The sequence below is a fragment of the Aegilops tauschii genome, chromosome 7 (assembly GCF_002575655.3).
Source record: "Aegilops tauschii subsp. strangulata cultivar AL8/78 chromosome 7, Aet v6.0, whole genome shotgun sequence".
In the NCBI taxonomy this organism is placed as follows: Eukaryota; Viridiplantae; Streptophyta; class Magnoliopsida; order Poales; family Poaceae; genus Aegilops; species Aegilops tauschii.
Window position 1 is genome coordinate 584537361 of NC_053041.3, and position 24828 is coordinate 584562188.

Below are 24828 nucleotides of genomic sequence, written 5' to 3' on the forward strand. Positions count from 1 at the left end.
TATGGAGATCCTATCCATAAATTGAATCAACTCGATGTTGTACCAGCTCTTTTGCACATGCCAATCTAGTCATAGTAGGTAAAGCACTGAAGTCCCGGAAAATGCGAACGGAGGCCGTCCTGCAGGCAGGCCGGAATCTCGTCCGTTGAACCGCCATGGGGATTTGTGCTGCCAGAGTATAAGTCACGTATTTGATTTATCTTTGGCCTGTATTGAACCAGGAAGGCCCCACACACATGCAAAAGCATCTAGGCCTCCGACGTCCACCTGACATGTACGCAGAGCACTCTCGCGCTGGAGACCTGTACACCCATGTGCATGCATGCCGTGGAGCAATTTTGGCCGGGGGAGACCACCAGTTGGTCAAGTGCAGACGTGGAGCATTGGCGGCCAGCGAAAACGAAAACGCAAGTTCGTTCACAGTTGGCTATCTTTTCACTAAGCAAGTTTAATTAGTTTAATGTTAATGCTTCTGTCCGATTTGACCAACAAATGCAGCACGGTTACATTGTCTTTGTGTTTTAAAACTATTACCACTAACCTGGGACTTGAGTTTTATCTGTTCTAGACGCAAGAAAGTCGGAACAGCTTAGCCACATGGGTGTGCTAATGGTTTATGTGATAGAGCAAACAGTTTAGTCTTCATCAATCACGCCACTGCGGCATGTTCATGTCTAATGGTCAATTTGCATTAGCGAGTTCACTTTTACAAGAGACGCCTGCTCTGGTCCAACAGCTTTGCGTCGCGCACTGTGGTTCACTTTCCCGTCTTGTCATGTCTGCGAATTAACTACGCCCCCACAGGACATGTGCTTATAATCCATCGGGCAATAGATTTGGTTTTCGATTCACTTTGTTATGCAGTCACCTCAGCACCAGGCACGCGGCTCACTATACACCGTGTCAAGTCCATTAATCAATTACCAGCTCCCATCCCATCCACCAGCTCCAAGGTTGCTTGAAGGATTGAACGGTGAACTACGCAGCACAACGAGGGCTGTCAAAGAACGTTTAATGTTGTGATGGTGTGGGTCAATGGCTGCTGTGTTCTATGTGTGCTACCACATGTAGTTTGCTAGTCCGGATTTGTCAAGTGTTTTGCCACTATTAACTATGTACACAAGATCAGTGCGATGATCTAAGCTTGCTGCTCCTCTTACGGCAAATAAAAAACAGCTGGGTTTAAGCACAATGGTCACAAAGTATCATCTAGTCAAATTCAGTTAGAAAACATTCATGAGCGTAAAGATAGTTATATTACACAATCTCCAATTGATAAACTGTTCTTTCCAATGTGGCGCTTCACAGTAGATCAAATTCAGTTAAGAAACAATGATGGTCAAAATATTAGTGAGTTTCATTGGATCAAATTCAGCTAGAAAACACATGCTCACAAATACCAATATGTAATTAAACAACGGAGCTCTGAATATTAATTCAGGACTATAATCAGAAATGGGCAAATTAAAATGTAGACATACACCAGAACAGACAATCTCTTGCAAACATTTCTTTCTCTGAACATTAAATCGGCTCTCGGTGAAACAAGTCCCAAAAATCACATTCCATGGACTACAAATCATAGAACTCATACGCTTAATCTGGTGGATCATACTGTCTTGTTCCTTATTAACAAAAGAAAGCACATGTAGATAACTACCCAAGGGATAATCAGAACCGAAGAAAACCTTCAGCTCATTACAAACAAATCACATTGATAATATAACTCCTTAGATAAAACAGAATTTAAATAAGGTTTTGGTCCAGGCCACACCATTTTAGGACTGATAATCAAAAGAACCAAAAAGAAATAGCCTGTACCCTGCCATAATGCATGTGAATTGGTGTCACGATCATTAACAACTAGAGTGAAAAGTGGGAAAACACATTATTGCTCACCACGAAGACATAATGAGAAGACGAGTTAAAAATGAGGTGGCTAAAAAAAGCTTGGAGCTCAAATAGACACAATCTGCATACAGTTTAGTATTAAGGCTGCATGATTTCTAGTCTCTTAACCAACAAAATAAAGAGAAACATCCTGAACCCTAAACCCTAATGGTCACTCGTGTTACATTTATTAGCACTACTGAGGAAGTTGGAAAAAAATATGGCTCATCATAAATCCATAATGATAACGAGAGATCTAATCAAATTGAACAGACGAGCAATCACGCATCATTATTCAGTTAATGAGACGATGGAGAAAACAATGAACAAAAACTCTATGTAGACTTAACTAATCAAATTGATAAACTGCAAAACAGATTTCAATCTATGGGGTTGATGACAAACAAGTTTAGATTTAATTATTTGATAACTACCTTACCAATTTCTTACAAGTTCACAAATAATCATGCTGCTAAGCGGTGAAAATCCCACAAAAATACCTCCAAACAAAATAAACAACCCAGATTCGTCCCTAGTATTCACCTACTAGATTCGGCATATGCACATTGACAAATCCACAGCACTAAAATAGCCCGGGAGCAACTAACCCGACAACTAAATCCACACAGGTAACAAAACTATGCATGCTTTGTGCACTAGCTCTCTATTTAGCTAAAACTCTGTTCAGACTACAATGAATCCAATCAAAAATATCATCTCGTTGGGGGGTGACAAAGCCAACATTTAGTACTACAACACCTCAGACCAGGGAATCCCTACTGAATTTAATATAATCCACAACACACTAATTTATCCATGGGCGTGCATTATACCAACAACTAAATCCAAGCAAAAATCCAGCGACAATACTATAATCCAGTGACACATCCAACAATTATACTTGAACACCCTCAGAAAATGTTCCCTACTGAAATCAACATATCCACACCAAAATTATACCGTGTATTTTAGCTACCATGCGCCAAATCTGAAAATCATTGCCAGCAACTACATAGAGCAGGTCAAAGAGAGGATTTCCCGTCCCTGCAAAATCAGATGCACATGGTTTGGAAACAAATTGACACAAGAATGGAACAAACAAAGTTCTCCCGAACAAATGATATAAATCTCGATCGAACCATACAGCCAAATCAGTCAGTACCAAAGGAATAGAAGGAACAAAATTAAAATCATAAAAAATGTGCAAATCTAGAACAGATGAACACCAGCTAGGAGAAAAGGATAAGCACATAACGTGTGATCTAGCCTCACCGACAGAAACAATGGAGAAAATGATTTTTCCTGGCCAGATCCATGGACAAGGACCTCGAGCTGGACAGATCCGGTGTTCCACAAACCCGAGGTGATCCGGCCGCCGGAGTAGAACTTCACGCGGGATCCCGGTGGCTTGGCCGTCGGAGTAGAAGGGGACGAGTGCTCCGGCCGTCCCTTCGGTCGCAGGAGCCGTGAGAGGGTGGGGATGCACCCGATCTCCTGACCACGGCTCAAGAGGAGCGCGTTCGCCGATAACAACCACCGTGAGGACCACGCACCGATGAGAGAGAGAGAGAGAAAGAGAGAGGGACCGGGGGTGGGGGTCTAGGCGACGGGACAAGGAGGATAATGGGCCAGGAATAGGAATAGCTATCGCGTGGCTCTGTTCTCCTCCAGAAGGTTTCGAACGTGGGGTGAAAGGAGTAGCACAGGATCGCGGGAAGGGTCGAACATAATACGCCTATGTCGCGGGTAGGTGTATCCCGGACCGTATTTCAGCCACTAGGCCTGGCGCAGCCCTGACCAGCGCTGACGGATTCCAGATCTCTCGGCCCAAAAGGACGCATAGGATTGCGGCCTGCCTGGTGCGCGGCCGCCATAAGCCCGCACTCACTGAAGTCCGAGCTACCTCACTCATCTGAAACCTATATATACAGTGGCGGAACCATCCATTGAAATGGACGTGAGACACAAAAGTGACATTATATGAGTGAGGAGCAGCACAAAGATGCACGATGTCAAAATAGTAGCAAGATGTGATCTGTAGGAATAAGATGCACCAGAAATTCGTATGGAAGTTCTACATCACTCGCTCGTACATTGGGATATTGCTACTCGACTTGAATTTACTCCCGTCAATTGCACAATCTCGCTTCTCGCATGGGATTCACTACTTCTAGCCAGATGCTCGTCATCTGGATCTCTTGGACGAAGGCCGTGTGAGCATCAATGCACGATGTATCTATGGGGGAGAAACTGTTACGATATGGACGGTGTAGGTGGAGTTTCCCTGCGTATAGGCCACGCCTTCTATTTTTCTTGTACGAGCAGAACTCCTATTTGTAGTAGGTGCACTAGGTTCCACTCAACTGAAACCTGGCCTTTATTAGCCGTCAGACAGCGAAATATCGCTTCGGAGCACAGACACTATGAGCCCGTTCATTTTTTTTCAAGTTCAAATAAACTAACTTTTTATGGCTCAGAAAAACCTGAAATTTTGTGTACGGTGATTTTTATTTTGCAATACACCCTATTCTCATATACACGCTTGCATGCAACAAATGGGTCTGCTTTTCTTGGGCTGAAATATTGTCCATTAGGTGCAGCGTATATCATAACATATTTTTGAACGAAAATCAACAGATACTTAAGAGCACATTCGTATAAACACCGTTTTCGAAACATGCTTAGATCAAAAAATGTTGAAAAGCCTCATCACACATGGATTTTCGATCCATTGCGACCAACACAACGCAACGTCGACATCCATGTGCAATGTGCCACCACATCATCCTGTTTTGACGTTGCCGCAAAAAAAAAAACAATCCGTGCCTTGACATCACACACAGGCTCCAGCAGACGTGCATCAATGCCCTCATTGCACACGATTTCATTGATTAACCGTGTACACAGTATGCCACATCGCACACAGGCTCATTTGCAATGCTTGCAGTATAACAAAAGCAGATGATTTCACATATGCAAGATCACATCCATATAGCATAACCAACATGCATATATCAAAGTTCTAGACGACATCAGCAAAGTTCAAAGCCAAAATAACACTTCCATCAGGAATCATATGATCAGTCATGCACCGAATAGCCAAAATAGCACTTCCATCACGAATCATATAATAAAGTTCTAGATGGCATCCATATGACCAGTGTCATGCACCTATAGCAAAATGCTATAAATCTAACTGACAAAGTTCTAGAAATCGAACAGACAAAGTTCTAGAAATCTATAACTGGTATCAGCAAGGTAGGTTATAGAAGAGTTTCCCTGCCCAAGCTGGACCGCTGACTGGTCAGACAAATGTAGCATCATTCTGGGGCAGACTAACAACGACCCAATTGCTCCAGTATGCTCCCTTCTATCCCAATAATTTTCACCAATGAGTTCGAGTGGCCCTTGAGGAAAATATCCGTGATCTGCAATCAAATGATTCACACACTTAGTATGGTCCCACAAAATGAAGTCTCAAACTTATGCTATCAAATGACTCATGACATGACATCGAACAGCTATGAATTATGAAAGTTCACGATGTTGCTCTCTACAAAGCTGCTTTCACAGGAGGAATGGGCCAGCAAAAATGTCTGACACTATATATTAACAGCTAATACTTGGTGCGATCTACGCATATCAGCATACCTGGGTACACCCAAATAGCTTCAGAGTTCTCAGTGATGAGCAACTGTCAACAATCAGCCCCAAAGCTTCATTGGTCAGACCACGGCAGAAGGAAACATCCAGAATTTCCAAGCGCAAGGAGCACTTGCTAGCAATCGCCCGTGCAGTAAGGTTTCCAACCTAAAGTAAGAGCAGTAAATTATAGATAAATGTGCATAAAAGTTGGTCACATGCAAAGTAACAGAGAAGCGTCACAAAAATACAGTGAAACAAAGTAGACAGGAACAGTACAGTAAGTGTGAGGCCAAAGGCAAGATCTATTTTCTGTTCCACATCAGTATTAGATCTAAACAAGGCGGCGGGGGGGGGGGGGGGGGGGGGGGGGGGGGGGGGAGGGGGGATTGGTGTCCTCTGTGTAAGGGGGTTCTATGTTCCATCATATAGGAGTTCGATGTTTGTCAGAACTGTTTGCATGACTTGTGTATGTGTTGTATACTCTTACATGTCGGCATGCGAGAGTTGGGAGTATAATGTGAAAGTGTGTTTGCTCAATAGAGGATTAGTACTACAACTTACAAAATATCTAGTGTCTATTTATTTTCATGACTACCTTGAAATTTTATGGATCATGAAACTTACAATTTAATAACAGTGCACCCGCTAGCATAATATTATTTCAAGTACGATGTCGTGGATACAGGTGCATACACTAGATGATGAGTTATGATTTGAAGGTTTCATATCAATGAGAAACACACATCCAAGCAGACGAAAAGGAGCATGGACAAAGTACCTTCTCAATGTTGTTTAGGCTCAGCTCAGTTAGACATCCTCCAGATTCTTCCAAAAACTGAGACAGCGCTTCATCACTGCAAAATTGATAAGGTTGATTGCAGCACGAGGAAGATTTTTTGCACGATATCATTACACAAAAATCATGTGCAGATCAATACAAAAGAAGACTACGAAAAACAATATATTTATAAACTGAAGCGTCCTAAAAATGGAAACCGTGCTAAATATTCATGAGTGTCAAGCTGTGCTGATGCATTGGTTGAGACAGCAAAAATCCCAGGAGAATAATAATGTGTGAATATGAAATGATCAGGGGATGGTATCTAGTACACATAACTAAAGCATGAATCCTTTTCTTCTGGTTTGAATGTCGAGAACTTTTGGGAAACAGGAAACCAGTCAAGAGTCATAGTGGTGTGTTTGCTTTTCTTATCTCTTTGAATTTTACATTTTGGTGTTTCCAACATCCTAAAGTAAAAAATAGCAATGAAATCTATTGAAACAGGCCATCATGACCACCAAACAGGTTGCCTACACATGCCATCCAGCAGCCATTAAGACCTTGACAAGTAGGAGTAAGAATCATGAATTCACTTCTCAAATCAGTTGACGTTATTAAAACACTCATTAAAGTCAGACCAAACCATATTGGCACTTCTACAAATCTGCACTTCTACAAATCTACAAATAACCCCATGTGTAAATTAGCTTACTGAAAATCATGGATAGATTGCTAATTGAAAGGGAAAGCTAGTTCATATTCAATTATTATATACACCACAAAATTTTGAGAGCCTTCATATCCAAAATTTCAGCAGATATAAAATGAATATGAATGGAAAAATGGGAATACCTGAATGTATTCTTTTGAAGCTTTAATTTCTTTATAAGCCGACAGCCATAACGAAGATGTCTCGTTGCTGAGTCACGCAACCTACTCAAGTTTCGTATATCTAAAGATGATAACTGGGGGCAGTTCACCCCAATAGTCTTAATGGAGGATGAGGTCAGTTTCCTGCAAATTAGACAGAGCAATGACAAATAAAGTCAGAATGTACCCTCATATCACTTCTCTTTATCTGCATAATAAACATGTCATAGTTAACTTAAGAAACATGACTCGTCATAATTACTGATAAGTGGACACATTATGGTTGGAAGCGACCATGAAGAACACGGTTGGTTAGCATATAGCACAGGGAGCTCCTTAACTTACTCCACAATATAGGATATAGATATGGAATATTATTTAGATAGATAGGGGAGGCATTTAAACAGGAAAGAGATCGGATTGGGCTTTGCAAGATTAGAGTTAGGAGGGTCAATGAACAAGAGAATAGTTATCAATCAAGAAAAAAGAATTTTAGCAATCCATTTATGCCATTGTTCCTCCTCTCTAACCTACTCCACAATCTCCTACAGGTCCAGCCATCTTCGCGGCAGTAGAAACATAGTTTGTTCCATAAGAATATTACAATGTCCTCCCAGTGTGAAGAACAAATGCGCAAATGACAAGTGACTCCATCTATAACTGAATTAAGACTAAGGATCTAATCTGAAAGACAAGATAAAAGTAACGTACCAATGCCATTAGTAGCATGGAAAATCATGCTACACTTTCAGCTTCTGTCACATATCATGGAAAATCTATGATATGACCAGTGATGTTTGATAGTTTTCATAACAAAATATATTTTAACAGGCTTCCTATTTCAGGAACAACTTTCAACTAGTGACTTCAGTTATAGAATGAAATTCTACAGAAAAAATGCTCCTGGCATTGAAGTAAAAGGCAAATAGGTAAAGTAGAAAACTGTAGTCTTCTAAGAGAACTACAAGATATAATATACACTGAAGAAACTACAGCTATAAGTAGGAATACTTACAGGCAACCAGCAAACGCTAACTCCCTTATATTAGAGCCATGTACAGGAATGAGCTCATTCACAAACTTGTCGCAGACAGACTGTATGCCAGACATTGATAAAACCTCCAGTTGTTTAATTTTCTCTAGAGCAGGAAGAATCATCATGGCATCCACATTTAGGCAGTCATTAATATATAGTTCTCTCAATACAGATTGCAGCCTATTAGCAAGATTCTCAATTCCAGTTGATGTGAGAAGAGAACACTCGCTTAAATTTAGCGAACTCAGAGAAGGTGCTGCTGAGATGAGTTTGTCTAACCCATTATCAGAAAGACGGTAATTTCCCATCAAAGATATTTTTCTTAATAATGGCATGCAATTTGGAACCTTTGCCAAGGTAGTAGGCAAAATATAGTCAGGCATGCATCGCCCAGATAAGTCAAGCTGCAGAACCTTCACAAAAGAAAAGAAAAGAGAAAATAAGTCCTTGAAAGATGACTTGCCCAGAAACAGGGCAGCAAAGTCTGCTGGTCAAACACTCATAATCAACAAAAGCAATGATGTCTTAGTTTCTCAATAACAAACTCATATGTTCAGCAAAAGCAGTAGATGATGTGATCATGAAACATGAATTGCATAAGTGAAAAGCAGTACCTCTAAGGATTCAGTCATGCATTTCCCAAAAACAGCCTCAAAGTCATCCTCATTCAACCACGAACACTCCCTAAGCTGCAGTGCCACAGGATTGTCACACAAGATCTCAGTAAGAAGATGGGTATTCATCTTCCTAGAACAGCACAGTTCCGTGAGAAGTTTATGTTTTAACTCCTCAGGTATGCCTCCAAGTGATTCAATACCTTCAGCATGGCTTGCAAGTGTTTGCATGCATAAGCTTGCAAGTGATGGGACGGGTCGCAGCGGAGCTTTCTTGTTTTTCAAAGGTGTCCACAAAATGACATTATCAGCATCATTAGCTAGTTTAGACGACGGATTCAACTCCCGGGCTCTCAATTTAGCATCTCTATCATCCATGATCCTCAATGCAGTAGAATATGGACCTGGCCAATCCTGAGCATCAGCCGCAGGCTCTAACTCTTCTTCATCATCTTCGTCACTATGTACATCTTCACCTGCTTTGAAGAATGCAAATTTTGGGGCCAGCTTAATAGCTCTCTCTCTTGCCGCTTGCCTCCAAAGCGGCTCCACATCAGCATCAGCTGCTCCTGAGACGCTCTGATTCTCTTGTAAAACCACAGGTTCCCAATCCATCTCATCATCACTTAACTTCTGGGGCAATAAAACCTCTTCCACAACCATCTTCCCCTTTCCTTTATCATCACGACTGAACTTCCTGGTCCTGGTACCAGATGGAATACCCACACTGACAGCAGCACCAGAATCGTTGTTCCCAAGAACCAGCTTTGAGTTTCCTTCACCTCTATTTCCAGACTCATGCCTGAGAACCTCCTCACTGAAATTCACATCCGCAAAGGCTTTGTCTGCAGCAGATGCTAATGGCTTAACAGTGCCAGCAGCTGCCTTCTCTGCCGAATCATGCATGAGCATAGACTCCTCACTGAAGAGCTGTTCATTCCTGTCATTAACTTGTCCAATTCCCCCTATACGAGTCCTCACAGAACCACCACTCCCCTGGCCGGTCATATGCGAACCCATAGCCACCACACTCGGTTCACTCAGATTAAAAGGAGTGAACAAGTTCGCCGGTACCTTCAAGCTACGATCCCCCAGCAGCACAAAATCCTCCCTGTCGCTCTCCGAATCAGGCACGCAATCAGCCGCCGCTCCGGCCATCATGCTCGCACTCCCTTTCGCCGGCAGCACAAAGTCGTCATCACTGTCGCTCTCTGAATCAGTCACGTAGTCGGCCAGCCGAGCCGCTACGCCCTTGCGCCGCTTCCCCGACCCATCAGTGCACTGGTGCAGCATTTCGTCGTGCACCTTGTCTCCAGACCCGGACCCTCCTCCATCGGGTCCGAGCCCCGTCCCCGCGTGGACGTCTGGCTCCACAGGCCGCTTCCCGAGCCGAGACCCTGACCGCAAGCTCATGCGCGTCCCCTGAAGACTGGAGCCGCCGCCGCTGCCGCCCGAAGCCCTAGCCTCGCCGCCATCGCTCCCCGCCTCCCCAGCCTCCGGGGAAGCAGCGGCGGCAGCAACGGCGGAAGCGCGAGGCCTCCCCTTCCTCCTTCCGCGAGCGCCCGACGAAGCGCCGTCGCGGTCGGAAGAGGCCGCCGCGGGGGTGTCCGGGCTGGCGGCGCCGGCCAGGCGCAGGCTGCGGCGGGGTGCCTCGACGGCGGGGGACTTGAGGGACCCGTCGTCGTCGGGGGAGCCGAGGCCGAGGGAGACGGAGGTGGACGGGGACGGCGCCGGCGTGCTCAGCAGGCCGCCCATCGCCGGCGGCGGCGACTGCGGGGCGGCGGCGGGCGCGACGGCGGCCCTGGCGCGCGCGGGCCGGCGGCGCATCGGGTGGGCGGGGGAGGGGGTGGCGGTGGATTGGGTGGGAGGGGAGGGGAGGGGAGGCGGGCGGCGGAGGTATATGGGAGGGGAAGGGGAAGTGGGGAGGCTTGCCGAGGAAGGAGGCGGCGGGGATTCGGCGGAGGTTTTTTAATAGGTTTCCTTCCCGCGCGATGGAGGAGGGGAGCGGGGCGGGCGGTCGCCGATTGCGGCGGGCGGCGGTTGGTTTGGGTCGTGGGACGGCGCGAGGCCCGATGCGTTGGTCCGTGGGGGTGGGGTGGGCTCGGCGCAAAACCGTACGCTCGGCGCCTGGGTCGTGTCGTGCGTGCGTGCGTGCGTGCTGGGCTTTCGTGCGCTTCATGTGCCCGTTCGTTGTGGCCTTGTGGGGGCAAGTGCTGTGGTGTTTTTCTTTTTCCTTGGAAGTATCTACGTGTCCCTTGCTGCTAAAAAAAACAGTCCGCGTTTATGTTAAAAAAAAAACTGTACGCGTTCCGTTCCGTTCCGTTCATCTCAGCCGGAACAGAAAAAGAGGTCACAATAAAACGCCACGCACACGGAGTTTATAAAAGATTGGGAAACGGAGGTCTGGAGGAAACGCCACGCACACGACGTTATTATTATTATTTTATAAAACAAAAAAAAGGCACGCACACACACGCGAGAGGTATAAAGAAAACGGAAATAATTTTTTTTTAACACAGTACAGACGCAAGCGCTCATGCATACGAAGTCACTACGAACGTCTCCTCACACTGCAAGGGCATCGCCGGAAATCCTGCATAAATTCAGTAATAATGCGAGTACCAGGACTTGAACCCTGATGAACTGGGAATACCACTGTCTCTCTAACTATCCAACCACAGGTTGGTTCGCAACGAAAATAACACTTTGAGGGATGTAAAATACATCTTGAAAAATAATTCACACGCATATACCGAGGTATTATGCGTATATTTGGAATTTTGTTAGGAGATACTCCTAACATGTGAGCTACTGAGGAAATAACATTTGCTATTGAGTATTCACAAATCCGTCTAGTTTTGTGGAGCTGGCACGTCCAAAAAAACTCGTCATAAGGGCATCTCCAACACTGGCCCGTAAATTTACTCCTGCATCTGTCTGCGAACAGGGGACCAGTCCGCGGACAAGAATACGGGAGGCGGACATCCAAAACTATCCGCATACAGTGGCGGAGTACAATTTTTTTTTTTGAGGTGTGAAGCAGAAAAACATATATTGCAAAACGAAAATAATCCATACACACTAAAATGAACGCAAATACTTTTATACAATCCTAAATGTAATAACCAAATGCAATGGAAGTGCAATCTTTTTAAAATAAAAACAACCCAAAAATATGCCTATAATGAAAGCTTCAATGGTGTCCATAAGAACCTGCAGTGCCCTGTCCTTCTTTTGATGAGCAGACTGTCTCATAGCGTTATCACTTTCATGGGGTGCTTGATTGAAGCTACTATGATTGCCAACTACTTCAAGCTAGCTTGTTAAATATGCAATTCATCACACGAGAATGTTTTTGAGATCACTACATTCTAGATTTTCAAAAGGAAAAATTACAATTATTTGTCTTTGCTAGCCTTTTTCTCTTACTGTCCATCTTTTCCCTTTCTCTTCACCGGCAAACCGACAACATCGGCACCTCACACGCCGAGGCCAAGGATTGCTTGCCGCTGCTGCGTGACGCATGGCCACTTCTGCTAGTCGCCGGCCTGCGCACCACTCCTCCTCGCTATCGACCCCGTGCGCTCGTGCTAGCTGTTGGGTAGGGTTCGAGCGACGCGGAGAACTAGATCGAAGACAAACTAAAAGCGGTGGATCCTATTTGATGCTCATGAGCGTCTAAACGTTGGGGCTTTGCTGAAGGTGCTCCGAGTTAGGCCGGCCCAGGTACACATCGCTGTTTTTTCTGTTTATATTTCTTTTTGTTTTTTGTTTCTTTTATTTTCTTTTTTACTTTATTCTCTTTTCAAATTTTTGTTCGATCATTAGAACAAAGATATGAATTCCAAAACATATTTTATACAAAACAGTTTAATGTCAATTTAAATATTGTTCAACGCATATCACAAAAATGTTAAATGTGTGTTTAAAAATTGTTCACCACATAGTACAAAAACGTTCAATATATATTTTAGAAATTGTTCAACATGTATTTAAGTATGTTCAGCGTATATCAAAAAAATGTTCAATTTGTATTTAGAAACTGTTCAGCTTATATAAAAAAATGTTCAATATATATTTTACAAAAAATAACGTATATAAAAATAAATAAAAAATTGGAATTTCAAAATAGTGGTCACGTTTTAAATAATTGTTCAGGTTTTAAATCTTGTTCGAATTTCGATATTTATTCACAATTTTCAAATATATTTAAGGAAAATCATTCACATTTGTTTGCAAGAATTGTTGGAAATTTTGAAGGAAAAAAACAGATTTGTCGTTGTACATTGTACTACTTTTAAATTTGCACTGCAATTGGCCATACTCAGGAGCTAGGTCAGATTGTTGCCGTGGCCGCTAGTAAGCATGAGGTCACGTGTTTGACACTGTTGTGTGCGCATTTCTTTTTCGATTCATTTTTATTATCGCTCGTTGCCTAATTATGGGCCGGCCCTTTTGCCCGGCGCGTCCGGAAAACCCTATTCGCCGCATACTGCCGCAAGTTGTCAACCTACCGCACATGTTTGATAGTAAATGGGCCGGCCTAGTTAGCTCTTTTTTATGTGGGATCATTTTCCGGTTTGGGGATCCTTCTGGATGGTTCCTGGCCTGTTTTTGGAACCTTCTAGAAGGTTCTTCAACATGGGTTTCCGGTTTTCCTTTTTATTTTTTCGTCTTCTTTTTGTTTTTAGTTATTTCTGTTCCTTTTTTTCGTTTTTTCTGTTTGTTTTCTTTCTTTGATTTCTAATTTCTTTTTCTTTACTTCTATTTTAAAAAAAATCAAAAAATTCAACTTTTTTCGGGTTTCCAAAATATATTCAGTTTTCGAAAAAATGTTCTCAAAATTCGAAAAATGTTCTCGTTACACAAAAAAGTTCACACTTTCGAAATTCGAAAGATTTCAATTTTTTTTACGTATTCAAAAAATGTTTGCGCTTCCAAATTTGTTCGGGATTTTTTAAAATTGTTCTACGTTTCAAAATTTGTTCTCAAGAGTCAACAAATGTTTATGCTTTAAAAAATTGTTCGTGCTTCCAAATTTGTTTTCCGTTTCAAAATTTGTTTTCAAGATTCAGTATTAAGTCTGGAACTGTACTTAGTTTCTTTTAGAGTTCCGCTGTATTTTAATCGGCAGGTCTGTTCTATCGCAGTGGCTAGCACCGAGCTAGCGTAAGCAGGCAGTCCCGCGGTCGTCCTAGCCGCCTGGCGCTACCCTTTTTGCGATTTTTCGCACTCGTATTCGCAGTGTACTAAATGGGCCGGCCCAATTGGCGCCCCAGTGCGACGGGGCGTGTATTTGCCGCAGAACGACAAATAAGAGCTCTCCTAAAAAACCTCCTCTGGACTGGATCGAGTGATTTCGGAGGACCTGTGTACAGCTACAGCCCAATAAGGTGGGTTCGGCCTAATGACACGGGACGGCCTAATGACACGGGACGCCCCGAGTTTTCTCAGCAGGTTTCTACTTTCCTTGGACTTTTTTAGCGCTCGATCAAACGAAATACTCCCTCCATTCCTTTATATTAGGTGCATTTGTTTTTTGATAAAATTCCACAATGTAAGATGCATTTGTTCTAATTCCTCGTAATTCCGTTCCTGGCCCTCCAGAAATAGGAAAGTATCTCTCACCTGATTGCATGTATCTCTCTTTGTAGAAGAAAAAAAAAGGAAACTATCTCTCTCCCGATTGCATGTATCTCTTTCTTTCCTTGCCGCTAATCAATGAATTAGACAAGGGTAATTTCGTCCTAAATTGTCTATAGTTGTGTGCCTTGATCACCGTGCCAAAAATAATACACCTTACATATATAAAGGAATGGAGGGAGTATGTATGTAAATATATCATAGAAAATCAAGGTAGGGCAAGCGCCCAACCTCGCCCTACCGGGAGCTCCACCTGTGTCCGCATATGTCCGGTTACATTTCAAATGAAATTTAACAAAAATGAAAAAAATTGATTCAAACCCGAACAAAACAGACGGTATTCATTTAAACTAGGATAATTTTTACGTAAAACCGGACAATATTTTGTCCAGTCAACTAGTAAAAACCTAACCCTACACTATCATATACTTGGACCTTGTAGGCCATGCCGGGCTGGCGGCTCCTTCGTCATCGTCGCCGAAGCCGTTGTTGGAGTCGTCATCGTCGGGTTTCGGGCGACAGAAGGGGGTGGCATCATGGCAGGGCTTCTCGGCAACCGCCTAACGCTCGCGAATGATCCTCTTCGCTTCCTTCTGCATCGTGCATAGTGCAGCCGCGACCACCGACGTCGTGGACGGGGAGGGAGGGGGACGGTGGGCCTTGGAGGAGGCGGTGTTGGCGGCGACGATCTCGTTGAGAGACCACACCTCGCCATACTTGGCGATATTCACCGTCGTCATGGAGCGGTCCAGGGCCCAGATGTACGCCAGGTCCAGGTCTACCGTGATGTGCCAACAAGACGTGGGAGTCCGCGAACTCCAATTGGCGCGCCGCTTGCGCCTGTCCCGCCGGCGCCGCTCCTTGTCGGCGTACTCCTACGCCGTTAGGGCGCTCCGAGGCAATGAACAGTTGTCGCTGCCGAGGTAGTGGCCAATGCGACCGCGCGCCTTCGCGGCGATTGCATGGGGCATGGGCGGTGGCGAGGGGCGCTCCTCCTTGACGCGGCGGGGCGGCGAAGAGCGCCGCTCCTCCTTGATACGCCGGGGCGGCGGAGAGAGGGGCTCCTCCTTCACGCGGCGTCTAATTTTGACGCCCCGGTTGCGGGATGGAGAGCACGGAGGGGGCACGGGCTCCAACTTCACAGGGAGGAGCATCCCCTGTGCTGCCATCGGGTCGTTCAAGTGGCTGACAGAGCGTTGGAGCATCAACTCCATCTACTGCTCGTACTCCGTGTCCGTGGCGGTGTACACCGCGCCCTGCGTCGCCAGCGTAGACTGTTGTGGAGGCGGCTGCTATTGCGGCCGGTCCTCCTTGTTGCGGGAGGAGATGACGATCTCCGCCTTCGTTGAGGAGCCGCCCATCGATGAGGATGACGACCCCGAAGTTCGAGGGCCGTGTCGCCACGATCCTCCGGAGCCCGTCCCGGAGCCGCCGGCCCACGACTTGTCCATCGCCTGAGTTTGTGAAGGAAGAAGGGAGGGAAGGAGGCGAACGTGCGGAGCGATGCAGTGAGTGTGATGTGGACAGCGCCAGAGCACGGCTTATAATGCCTTGGCCGGACTATACGAAAGGACGACCAACCACTTTAATGCGGCGCAACGGCCAGAGTTGGTTCCTTCGGAAGCTGCGTCGACATTGAAGCGACAACTTTCGAGAGGTAGCGTTGGTCAGCGCCGCCCTCCTGTCCGGTCACATCATGCGACATCAATGCCGGCCCAAAGCACGCCAACATTGATGAAGAATAGTATGCGATATATCTCACTTGGATAAAAAATTAAAAGAAATTCCTCTTATCCTCGTTTGTTCCTTCCTTTCGATAAATACTTAAAAATCTCCTTACAATAACAAAACCAATTTAGGAGAGGACTTCCTTCCCGTGTTGACTTCTTCCAATTCTTCTTTTCTTCATTCAACTCAGTTAAAAGAAGATACCTCAAAATACTTCAATTGATGCACGCAAGAAATAGGCCAATTCGTCAGCTTTTTGTTCAATTTCTCATGGAGTAAAAAATTTATCATCAGTACGAGTCAAGGGAATGATCTCCTGGCCTCGAATTTCCATATAAAGAATACGACAAGGATAAAGACCCTCTTTAACCTGAATTCTAAGGGGCGGGAAGCGGTCCGTGCATCAGAAGGAAGCGCAGGAAAGGCGGGTGTGGATTATTGGATGGGTCACGATTGCTAGACGTGGCAGCAATCCGGACGCCCACAAAACCCCCTAGTTTTTTCTCCGGTTAGCGAGAAAAAATGCGTCTGAAACGCCGAGCGGACCGATACAGGTAACCATGTCAAAGTTCAAGCACATCGCATGTCAGCCTCGACAAGCAACCTTCGATGCTGCCGCTGATGGTTTATCCATACTGCAACAACAGCATGGTTCAATGGTGGGTCTATCGTACAATTTGTAACCCAGGGAATCACTTCTACAAGTGCCAGCATGAAGTAAGTCCACCGCACATACATCTATAATTTCAGCTCCATCTAGCACGGCTGGATTGATCTTTCCCTTGTCCGTTATTGTAGTCTGGCAAGTGCAACTTGTCAAAATGGAAGGAATACCACATCAACTTTATCGGTGCAAACTGGCCCAAAATGTATCATCCCAAATCGCGAACAGAGAAAATTTCATCGTATCATCCTGCTTCTAGTCGTCAACCTGCTTGTTGTGCTTTACGTTCTCTCAAAGGTCGCCTGAGCAGTGGGATGCTGCTGAGACGCCAATGCTACTGCATCAAACTCTGTCCACGCGTACCAGACATGGATTATCAACTACTATGTGTTTTTTATTCCAAAGCACCGGACCTGGATGCTACTATCTCCGTCCTGGTTTATAAGTCTCTTTTGTATTTTGTGTTAAATTTGATTATAAATTTAACTAATAAAATATTAATGCATGTTATTAAAAATTATATCGCTGGATTCGTATTTGGACATAGTTTTTAATTATATTTTTTTATAAATGTACTAATATTTTGTTAATTAAATTTAAGGTCAAAATTTGGCACTGAATATAAAGGGGACAAATAAACCAGGACAGAGATAGTACGTGTTAAGGAACTTGTACGACCTACTATTAGTGTTAATCTTAAATGTGTTTATGTGAATCTTTGGACGAATCAAAATATTAATTACGGACCTTCAATTTGTACCATGCATTTCACCCGGCGACATGTCATAAGGCTAGTCATAGTGGGGAGTAACTTGAAGTAGTAACATGTATATGTTACTAGTCTATGTTAGTACTTTTATCGTGGATGGTGTCATATGTGTAGTAACATAGATGTTTTTATTTATTACTTTGTAGACTCATTTTGCATTGGGAAGCGCTATGTGATGGTAACATATTAATTACTCTATTTGCCTCTCATCATTACCACCTCATCATTTTTACTTACGTGCATCTACGTTACTACCTATGTTACTCCCACTATGACCAGCCTAATGCGCCGGTGACATGTCATAATGCGTCGTTTAAATTTGTTATTACTGCCACATCTACTTCCCCCCAACACCCACATTTTCACACACCAAAGTTACCTGGACATTATTTTGCACCCTACAATTAATGTGACGTGCAAAAGTCATCCTGCGAAGTCTCTGTCTTGGAAACTGTACAGACCAATTAACACTATGGACCCATCAGGCTGCATATATTGAATGATAATGGACATGTACGAACTGTTCCGGTGTACACATCGGTCAGGAATTTACAAATAAGAAATCATTTCGTCAAAAGGTGCATGCATCCCAAGCGAGCACAGGAGCGGACTTGATTTCAGCGTGCTGCCTCGCCGAGTGCTCTAGTTCGCTTCCGCGTTTTTAGACATTTTGTGAGAGAGAAAGATGGACAATGTATCAACAAAGTAGTATATTACCTATTTACTAGTAGATTGCCCGTGCGTTGCCACGGGCTTTTGAAATAGTTTACAAGAGTTACATGTTAAATTCCACATGTATAAACAATATAACACAAACATAATTATTAATAACTGAAGTCCATTTTTACAATGTAAATTGATAACATAGAGAAAAATTAACGACATGTCCATGTAACAAACTGAGCGATGTTCCAACTAAACAACTATTACAAAACTATTAATATCTAGATGATGGGCTTAAGAAATTCTTTCACAATATCAGGAAAGTTTTCTTTAGCTTCATTCCCACGATGTTTTAGCAACTATAATAAAAACTGCTTCCTCAGTTCATACCCATCCTGCACTTACAATACATGTAGTTAGTATGAAAATTTCACGCCGAAGGTCTTAAAACATGTAACAGACAATACTCACCGTGCAAATCGGCTTGACCAATTTTTTACCATTCCACCAGAGCATAAAATGAAAAACAAAATAACCAGACACATTCCTGCAAAACTTTAAATTAATAATATGAAGAATATAATGATAATAAAAGTAAATGTTTTTGTTATGAATTCATTACCCGTCTATACTCATTGGAACACCGAACGGAAATAAATGTTGCCATTTAGATATATCATAATTCCAACCAGGTAGCTTTATTTCGAGTGCTTCTTTGAAATCCCTTGCAAAACTTTTTAATTTCAGTGCATGCCTCAATTTTTTATCCTCTAACAATTGTGATGTTTGAATAGGATCCAGAATATATAGACGACGTGCCTCTTTGTCTATGACGTACAAGATGTATCGGCCGATGGATGCATAGGGAAGATAAATCTACAAGTGGAGCTATTAGAAACAACAATAAACCAAGATAACAATGGACAAAATACTTTACTTACCTTGTTGCTGAAGGAAATATGCCCTAGAGGCAATAATAAAGTTATTATTTATTTCCTTATATCATGATAAATGTTTATTATTCATGCTAGAATTGTATTAACCGGAAACATAGTACATGTGTGAATACATAGACAAACATAGTGTCACTAGTATGCCTCTACTTGACTAGCTCGTTAATCAAAGATGGTTGAGTTTCCTAACCATAGACATGAGTTGTCATTTGATTAATGGGATCACATCATTAGGAAATGATGTGATTGACTTGACCCATTCCGTTAGCTTAGCACTTGATCGTTTAGTTTACCGCTATTGCTTTCTTCATGACTTATACATGTTCCTATGACTATGAGATTATGCAACTCCCGATTACCGGAGAAACACTTTGTGTGCTACCAAACGTCACAACGTAACTGGGTGATTATAAAGGTGCTCTACATGTGTCTCCGATGGTACTTGTTGAGTTGGCATAGATCGAGATTAGGATTTGTCACTCCGATTGTCGGAGAGGTATCTCTAGGCCCTCTCGGTAATGCACATCACTATAAGCCTTGCAAGCAATGTGACTAATGGGTTAGTTGCGGGATGATGCATTACGGAACGAGTAAAGAGACTTGCCGCTAACGAGATTGAGCTAGGTATTGAGATACCGACGATCGAATCTCGGGCAAGTAACGTACCGATGACAAAGGGAACAACGTATGTTGTTATGCGGTTTGACCGATAAAGATCTTCCTAGAATATGTAGGAACCAATATGAGCATCCAGGTTCCGCTATTTGTTATTGACCGGAGACGTGTCTCGGTCATGTCTACATAGTTCTCGAACCCGTAGGGTCCGCACGCTTAAAGTTCTATGATGATCGATATTATGAGTTTTTGTGTTTTGACGTACCGAAGGTAGTTCAGAGTCCCGGATGTGATCACGGACATGACGAGGAGTCTCGAAATGGGCGAGACGTAAAGATTGATATATTGGACGACTATGTTCGGACACCGGAAGGGTTCCGGGAGGTTTCGGACATATACTGGAGTACCGGGGGTTACCGGACCCCCCCACCCCCCGGGAAGCTATTGGGCCTTATGGGCCTTAGTGGAGAAGAGAGAGGGCAGCCAGGAGGTGGCGCGCGGCCCCCCTTGCCCCAATCCAAATTGGACAAGGGGAAGGGGCGGCGGGCCCCCTCTCCTTCCTTCTCTCCACCTCCTCCTTCCCCCTTCTCCTTCTTGGAATAGGAAAGGTGGGGGACAAACCTACTTGGAGTAGGATTGCCCCCCCTTGGGCACGCCTCTCCCTTGGCCGGCCCTCTCCTCCTCCCCCCCTTTATATACGGGGGCAGGGGGGCACTCCAAAGACAACAATTGATCTATTGATCTCTTAGCCGTGTGCGGTGCCCCCTCCACCATAATCCACCTCGGTCATATTGTAGCGGTGCTTAGGCGAAGCCCTACGTCAGTAGCATCATCATCACCATCACCATGCCGTCGTGCTAACGAAGCTCTTCCCGGAAGCTCTACTGGATCGTGAGTTCGCGGGACGTCACCGAGCTGAACGTGTGCTGAACGCGGAGGTGCCGTACGTTCGGTGCTGAGGATCGGTCGATCGTGAAGACGTACGACTACATCAACCGCGTTGTTATAACACTTCCGCTTACGGTCTATGAGGGTACGTAGATGACACTCTCCCCTCTCGTTGCTATGCATCACCATGATCTTGCGTGTGCGTAGGATTTTTTTTGAAATTACTACGTTCCCCAACAGTGGCATCCGAGCCAGGTCTATGCGTAGATGTTATATGCACGAGTAGAACACAAGTGAGTTGTGGGCGATACAAGTCATACTGCTTACCACCATGTCATACTTTGGTTCGGCGGTATTGTTGGATGAAGCGGCCCGGACCGACATTACGCGTACGCTTACGCGAGACTGGTTCTACCGACGCACACAGGTGGCTGGCGGGTGTCAGTTTCTCCAACTTTAGTTGAACCGAGTGTGGCTACGCCCGGTCCTTGAGATGGTTAAAACAACACTAACTTGACAAACTATCGTTGTGGTTTTGATGCGTAGGTAAGATGGGTTCTTGCTCAGCCCGTAGCAGCCACGTAAAACTTGCAACAATAAAGTAGAGGACGTCTAACTTGTTTTTGCAGGGCATGTTGTGATGTGATATGGTCAAGACATGATGCTATATTTATTGTATGAGATGATCATGTTTTGTAACAGAGTTATCGGCAACTGGGAGGAGCCATATGGTTGTCGCTTTATTGTATGCAATGCAATCGCCCTGTAATTGCTTTACTTTATCACTAAGCGGTAGCGATAGTCGTAGAAGCAATAGTTGGCGAGACGACAACGATGCTACGATGGAGATCAAGGTGTCGCATCGGTGACGATGGTGATCATGATGGTGCTTTGGAGATGGAGATCAAAGGCACAAGATGATGATGGCCATATCATATCACTTATATTGATTGCATGTGATGTTTATCCTTTGTGCATCTTATTCTGCTTTGTTTGACGGTAGCATTATAAGATGATATCTCACCAAATTTCAAGGTAAAAGTGTTCTCCCTTAGTATGCACCGTTGCCAAAGTTCGTCGTGCCGAGACACCACATGATGATCGGGTGTGATAAGCTCAACGTTCATCTACAACGGGTGTAAGACAGTTTTGCACACGCAGAATACTCGGGTTAAACTTGACGAGCCTAGCGTATGCAGATATGGCCTCGGAACACTGAGACCGAAAGGTTGAGCGTGAATCATATAGTAGATATGATCAACATAGTGATGTTCACCATTGAAAACTACTCCATTTCACGTGATGAATGGTTATGGTTTAGTTGATATGGATCACGTGATCAGTTAGATGATTAGAGGGATGTCTATCTAAGTGAGAGTTCTTAAGTAATATGATTAATTGAACTTAAATTTATCATGAACTTAGTACCTGATAGTATTTTGCTTGTCTATGTTGTTGTAGATAGATGGTCTGTGCTTTGTTCCGTTTAATTTTAATGCGTTCCTTGAGAAAGCAAAGTTGAAAGATGATGGTAGCAATTACACGGACTGGGTCTGTAACTTGAGGATTATCCTCATTGCTGCACAGAAGAATTACGTCCTGGAAGCACCGCTGGGTGCCAGGCCTGCTGCAGATGCAACTGACGACGTTAAGAACGTCTGGCAGAGCAAAGCTGATGACTACTCGATAGTTCAGTGTGCCATGCTTTACGGCTTAGAACCGATGCTTCAACGACGTTTTGAACGTCATGGAGCATATGAGATATTCCAGGAGTTGAAGTTAATATTCCAAGCAAATGCCTGGCTTGAGAGATATGAAGTCTCCAATAAGTTCTACAGCTGCAAGATGGAGGAGAATAGTTCTGTCAGTGAACATATACTCAGAATGTCTGGGTATAACAATCACTTGATTCAACTGGGAGTTAATCTTCCGGACGATAGTGTCATTGACAGAATTCTTCAATCACTGCCACCAAGCTACAAGAGCTTCGTGATGAACTATAATATGCAAGGGATGGATAAGACAACTCCCGAGCTCTTCACAATGCTAAAGGTTGCGGAGGTAGAAATCAAGAAGGAGCATCAAGTGTTGATGGTCAACAAAATCACCAGTTTCAAGAAAAAGGGTAAAGGGAAGAAGAAGGGGAACTTCAAGAAGAACGGCAAACAAGTTGCTGCTCAAGAGAAGAAACCCAAGTCTGGACCTAAGCCTGAGACTGAGTGCTTCTACTGCAAACAGACTGGTCACTGGAAGCGGAACTGCCCCAAGTATTTGGCGGATAAGAAGGATGGCAAGGTGAACAAAGGTATATGTGATATACATGTTATTGATGTGTACCTTACTAGAGCTCGCAGTAGCACCTGGGTATTTGATACTGGTTCTGTTGCTAATATTTGCAACTCGAAACAGGGACTACGGATTAAGCGAAGACTGGCTAAGGACAAGGTGATGATGCGCGTGGGAAATGGTTCCAAAGTCGATGTGATCACCGTCGGCACGCTACCTCTACATCTACCTTCGGGATTAGTTTTAGACCTGAATAATTGTTATTTGGTGCCAACGTTAAGCATGAACATTATATCTGGATCTTGTTTGATGCGAGACGGTTATTCATTTAAATCTGAGAATAATGGTTGTTCTATTTATATGAGTAATATCTTTTATGGTCATGCACCCTTGAAGAGTGGTCTATTTGTGTTGAATCTTGATAGTAGTGATACACATATTCATAATGTTGAAGCCAAAAGATGCAGAGTTAATAATGATAGTGCAACTTATTTGTGGCACTGTCGTTTGGGTCATATTGGTGTAAAGCGCATGAAGAAACTCCATACTGATGGACTTTTGGAATCACTTGATTATGAATCACTTGGTACTTGCGAACCATGCCTCATGGGCAAGATGACTAAAACACCGTTCTCCGGAACAATGGAGCGAGCAACAGATTTGTTGGAAATCATAGATACTGATGTATGTGGTCCAATGATATTGAGGCTCGCGGCGGGTATCGTTATTTTCTCACCTTCACAGATGATTTGAGCAGATATGGGTATATCTACTTAATGAAACATAAGTCCGAAACATTTGAAAAGTTCAAAGAATTTCAGAGTGAAGTGAAAAATCATCGTAACAAGAAAATAAATTTTCTACGATCTGATCGTGGAGGAGAATATTTGAGTTACGAGTTTGGTCTACATTTGAAACCGCGGAATAGTTTCGCAACTCACGCCACCCAGAACACCACAACGTAATGGTGTGTCCGAACGTCGTAATCGTACTTTACTAGATATGGTGCGATCTATGATGTCTCTTACTAATTTACGGCTATCGTTTTGGGGTTATGCCTTAAAGACGACTGCATTCACGTTAAATAGGGCACCATCGAAATCCGTTGAGACGACGCCTTATGAACTGTGGTTTGGCAAGAAACCAAAGTTGTCGTTTCTTAAAGTTTGGGGCTGCGATGCTTATGTGAAAAAACTTCAACCTGATAAGCTCGAACCCAAATCGGAGAAAAGTGTCTTCATAGGATACCCAACAGAAACTGTTGGGTACACCTTCTATCACATATCCGAAGGCAAGACATTTGTTGCTAAAAATAGATCCTTTCTAGAGATGGAGTTTCTCTCGAAAGAAGTGAGTGGGAGGAAAGTAGAACTTGATGAGGTAACTGTACCTGCTCCCTTATTGGAAAGTAGTTCATCACAAACCGGTTCATGTGACACCTACACCAATTAGTGAGGAAGCTAATGATGTTGATCATGAATCTTCAGATCAAGTTACTACCGAACCTCGTAGGTCAATCAGAGTAAGATCCGCACCAGAGTGGTACGGTTATCCTATTCTGGAGGTCATGTTACTTGACCAAGGCGAACCTACGAGCTATGAAGAAGCGATGGTGAGCCCAGATTCCGCAAAATGGCTTGAGGCCATGAAATCTGAGATGGGATCCATGTATGAGAACAAAGTGTGGACTTTGGTTGACTTGCCCGATGATCGGCAGGCCATAGAGAATAAATGGATCTTGAAGAAGAAGACTGATGCTGATGGTATTGTTACTGTCTACAAA

At 43.8% G+C, this 24828-nt stretch overlaps 1 protein-coding gene and 1 long non-coding RNA gene across 2 annotated transcripts; both read right to left on the reverse strand.

Annotated features, from left to right (window-relative positions):
- Nucleotides 1-1336: 1336 nt before the first annotated feature.
- On the reverse strand, nucleotides 1337-3609 carry LOC109743055 (uncharacterized). Its single transcript, XR_006666522.2, has 2 exons — nucleotides 3163-3609; nucleotides 1337-2934 (listed from the first exon to the last, which is right to left on the reverse strand). It is a non-coding gene; the product is annotated as an uncharacterized lncRNA (long non-coding RNA).
- A 1322-nt stretch (nucleotides 3610-4931) lies between these two features.
- LOC109743056 (uncharacterized) lies at nucleotides 4932-10622 on the reverse strand. Its single transcript, XM_020302136.4, has 6 exons — nucleotides 8837-10622; nucleotides 8202-8635; nucleotides 7169-7330; nucleotides 6314-6389; nucleotides 5542-5700; nucleotides 4932-5318 (listed from the first exon to the last, which is right to left on the reverse strand). The coding sequence occupies exons 1-6, from the start codon at nucleotides 10589-10591 to the stop codon at nucleotides 5226-5228; spliced, it is 2679 nt and encodes an 892-aa protein (XP_020157725.2). The 5' UTR covers nucleotides 10592-10622; the 3' UTR covers nucleotides 4932-5225.
- Between the last annotated feature and the right edge of the window lie 14206 nt (nucleotides 10623-24828).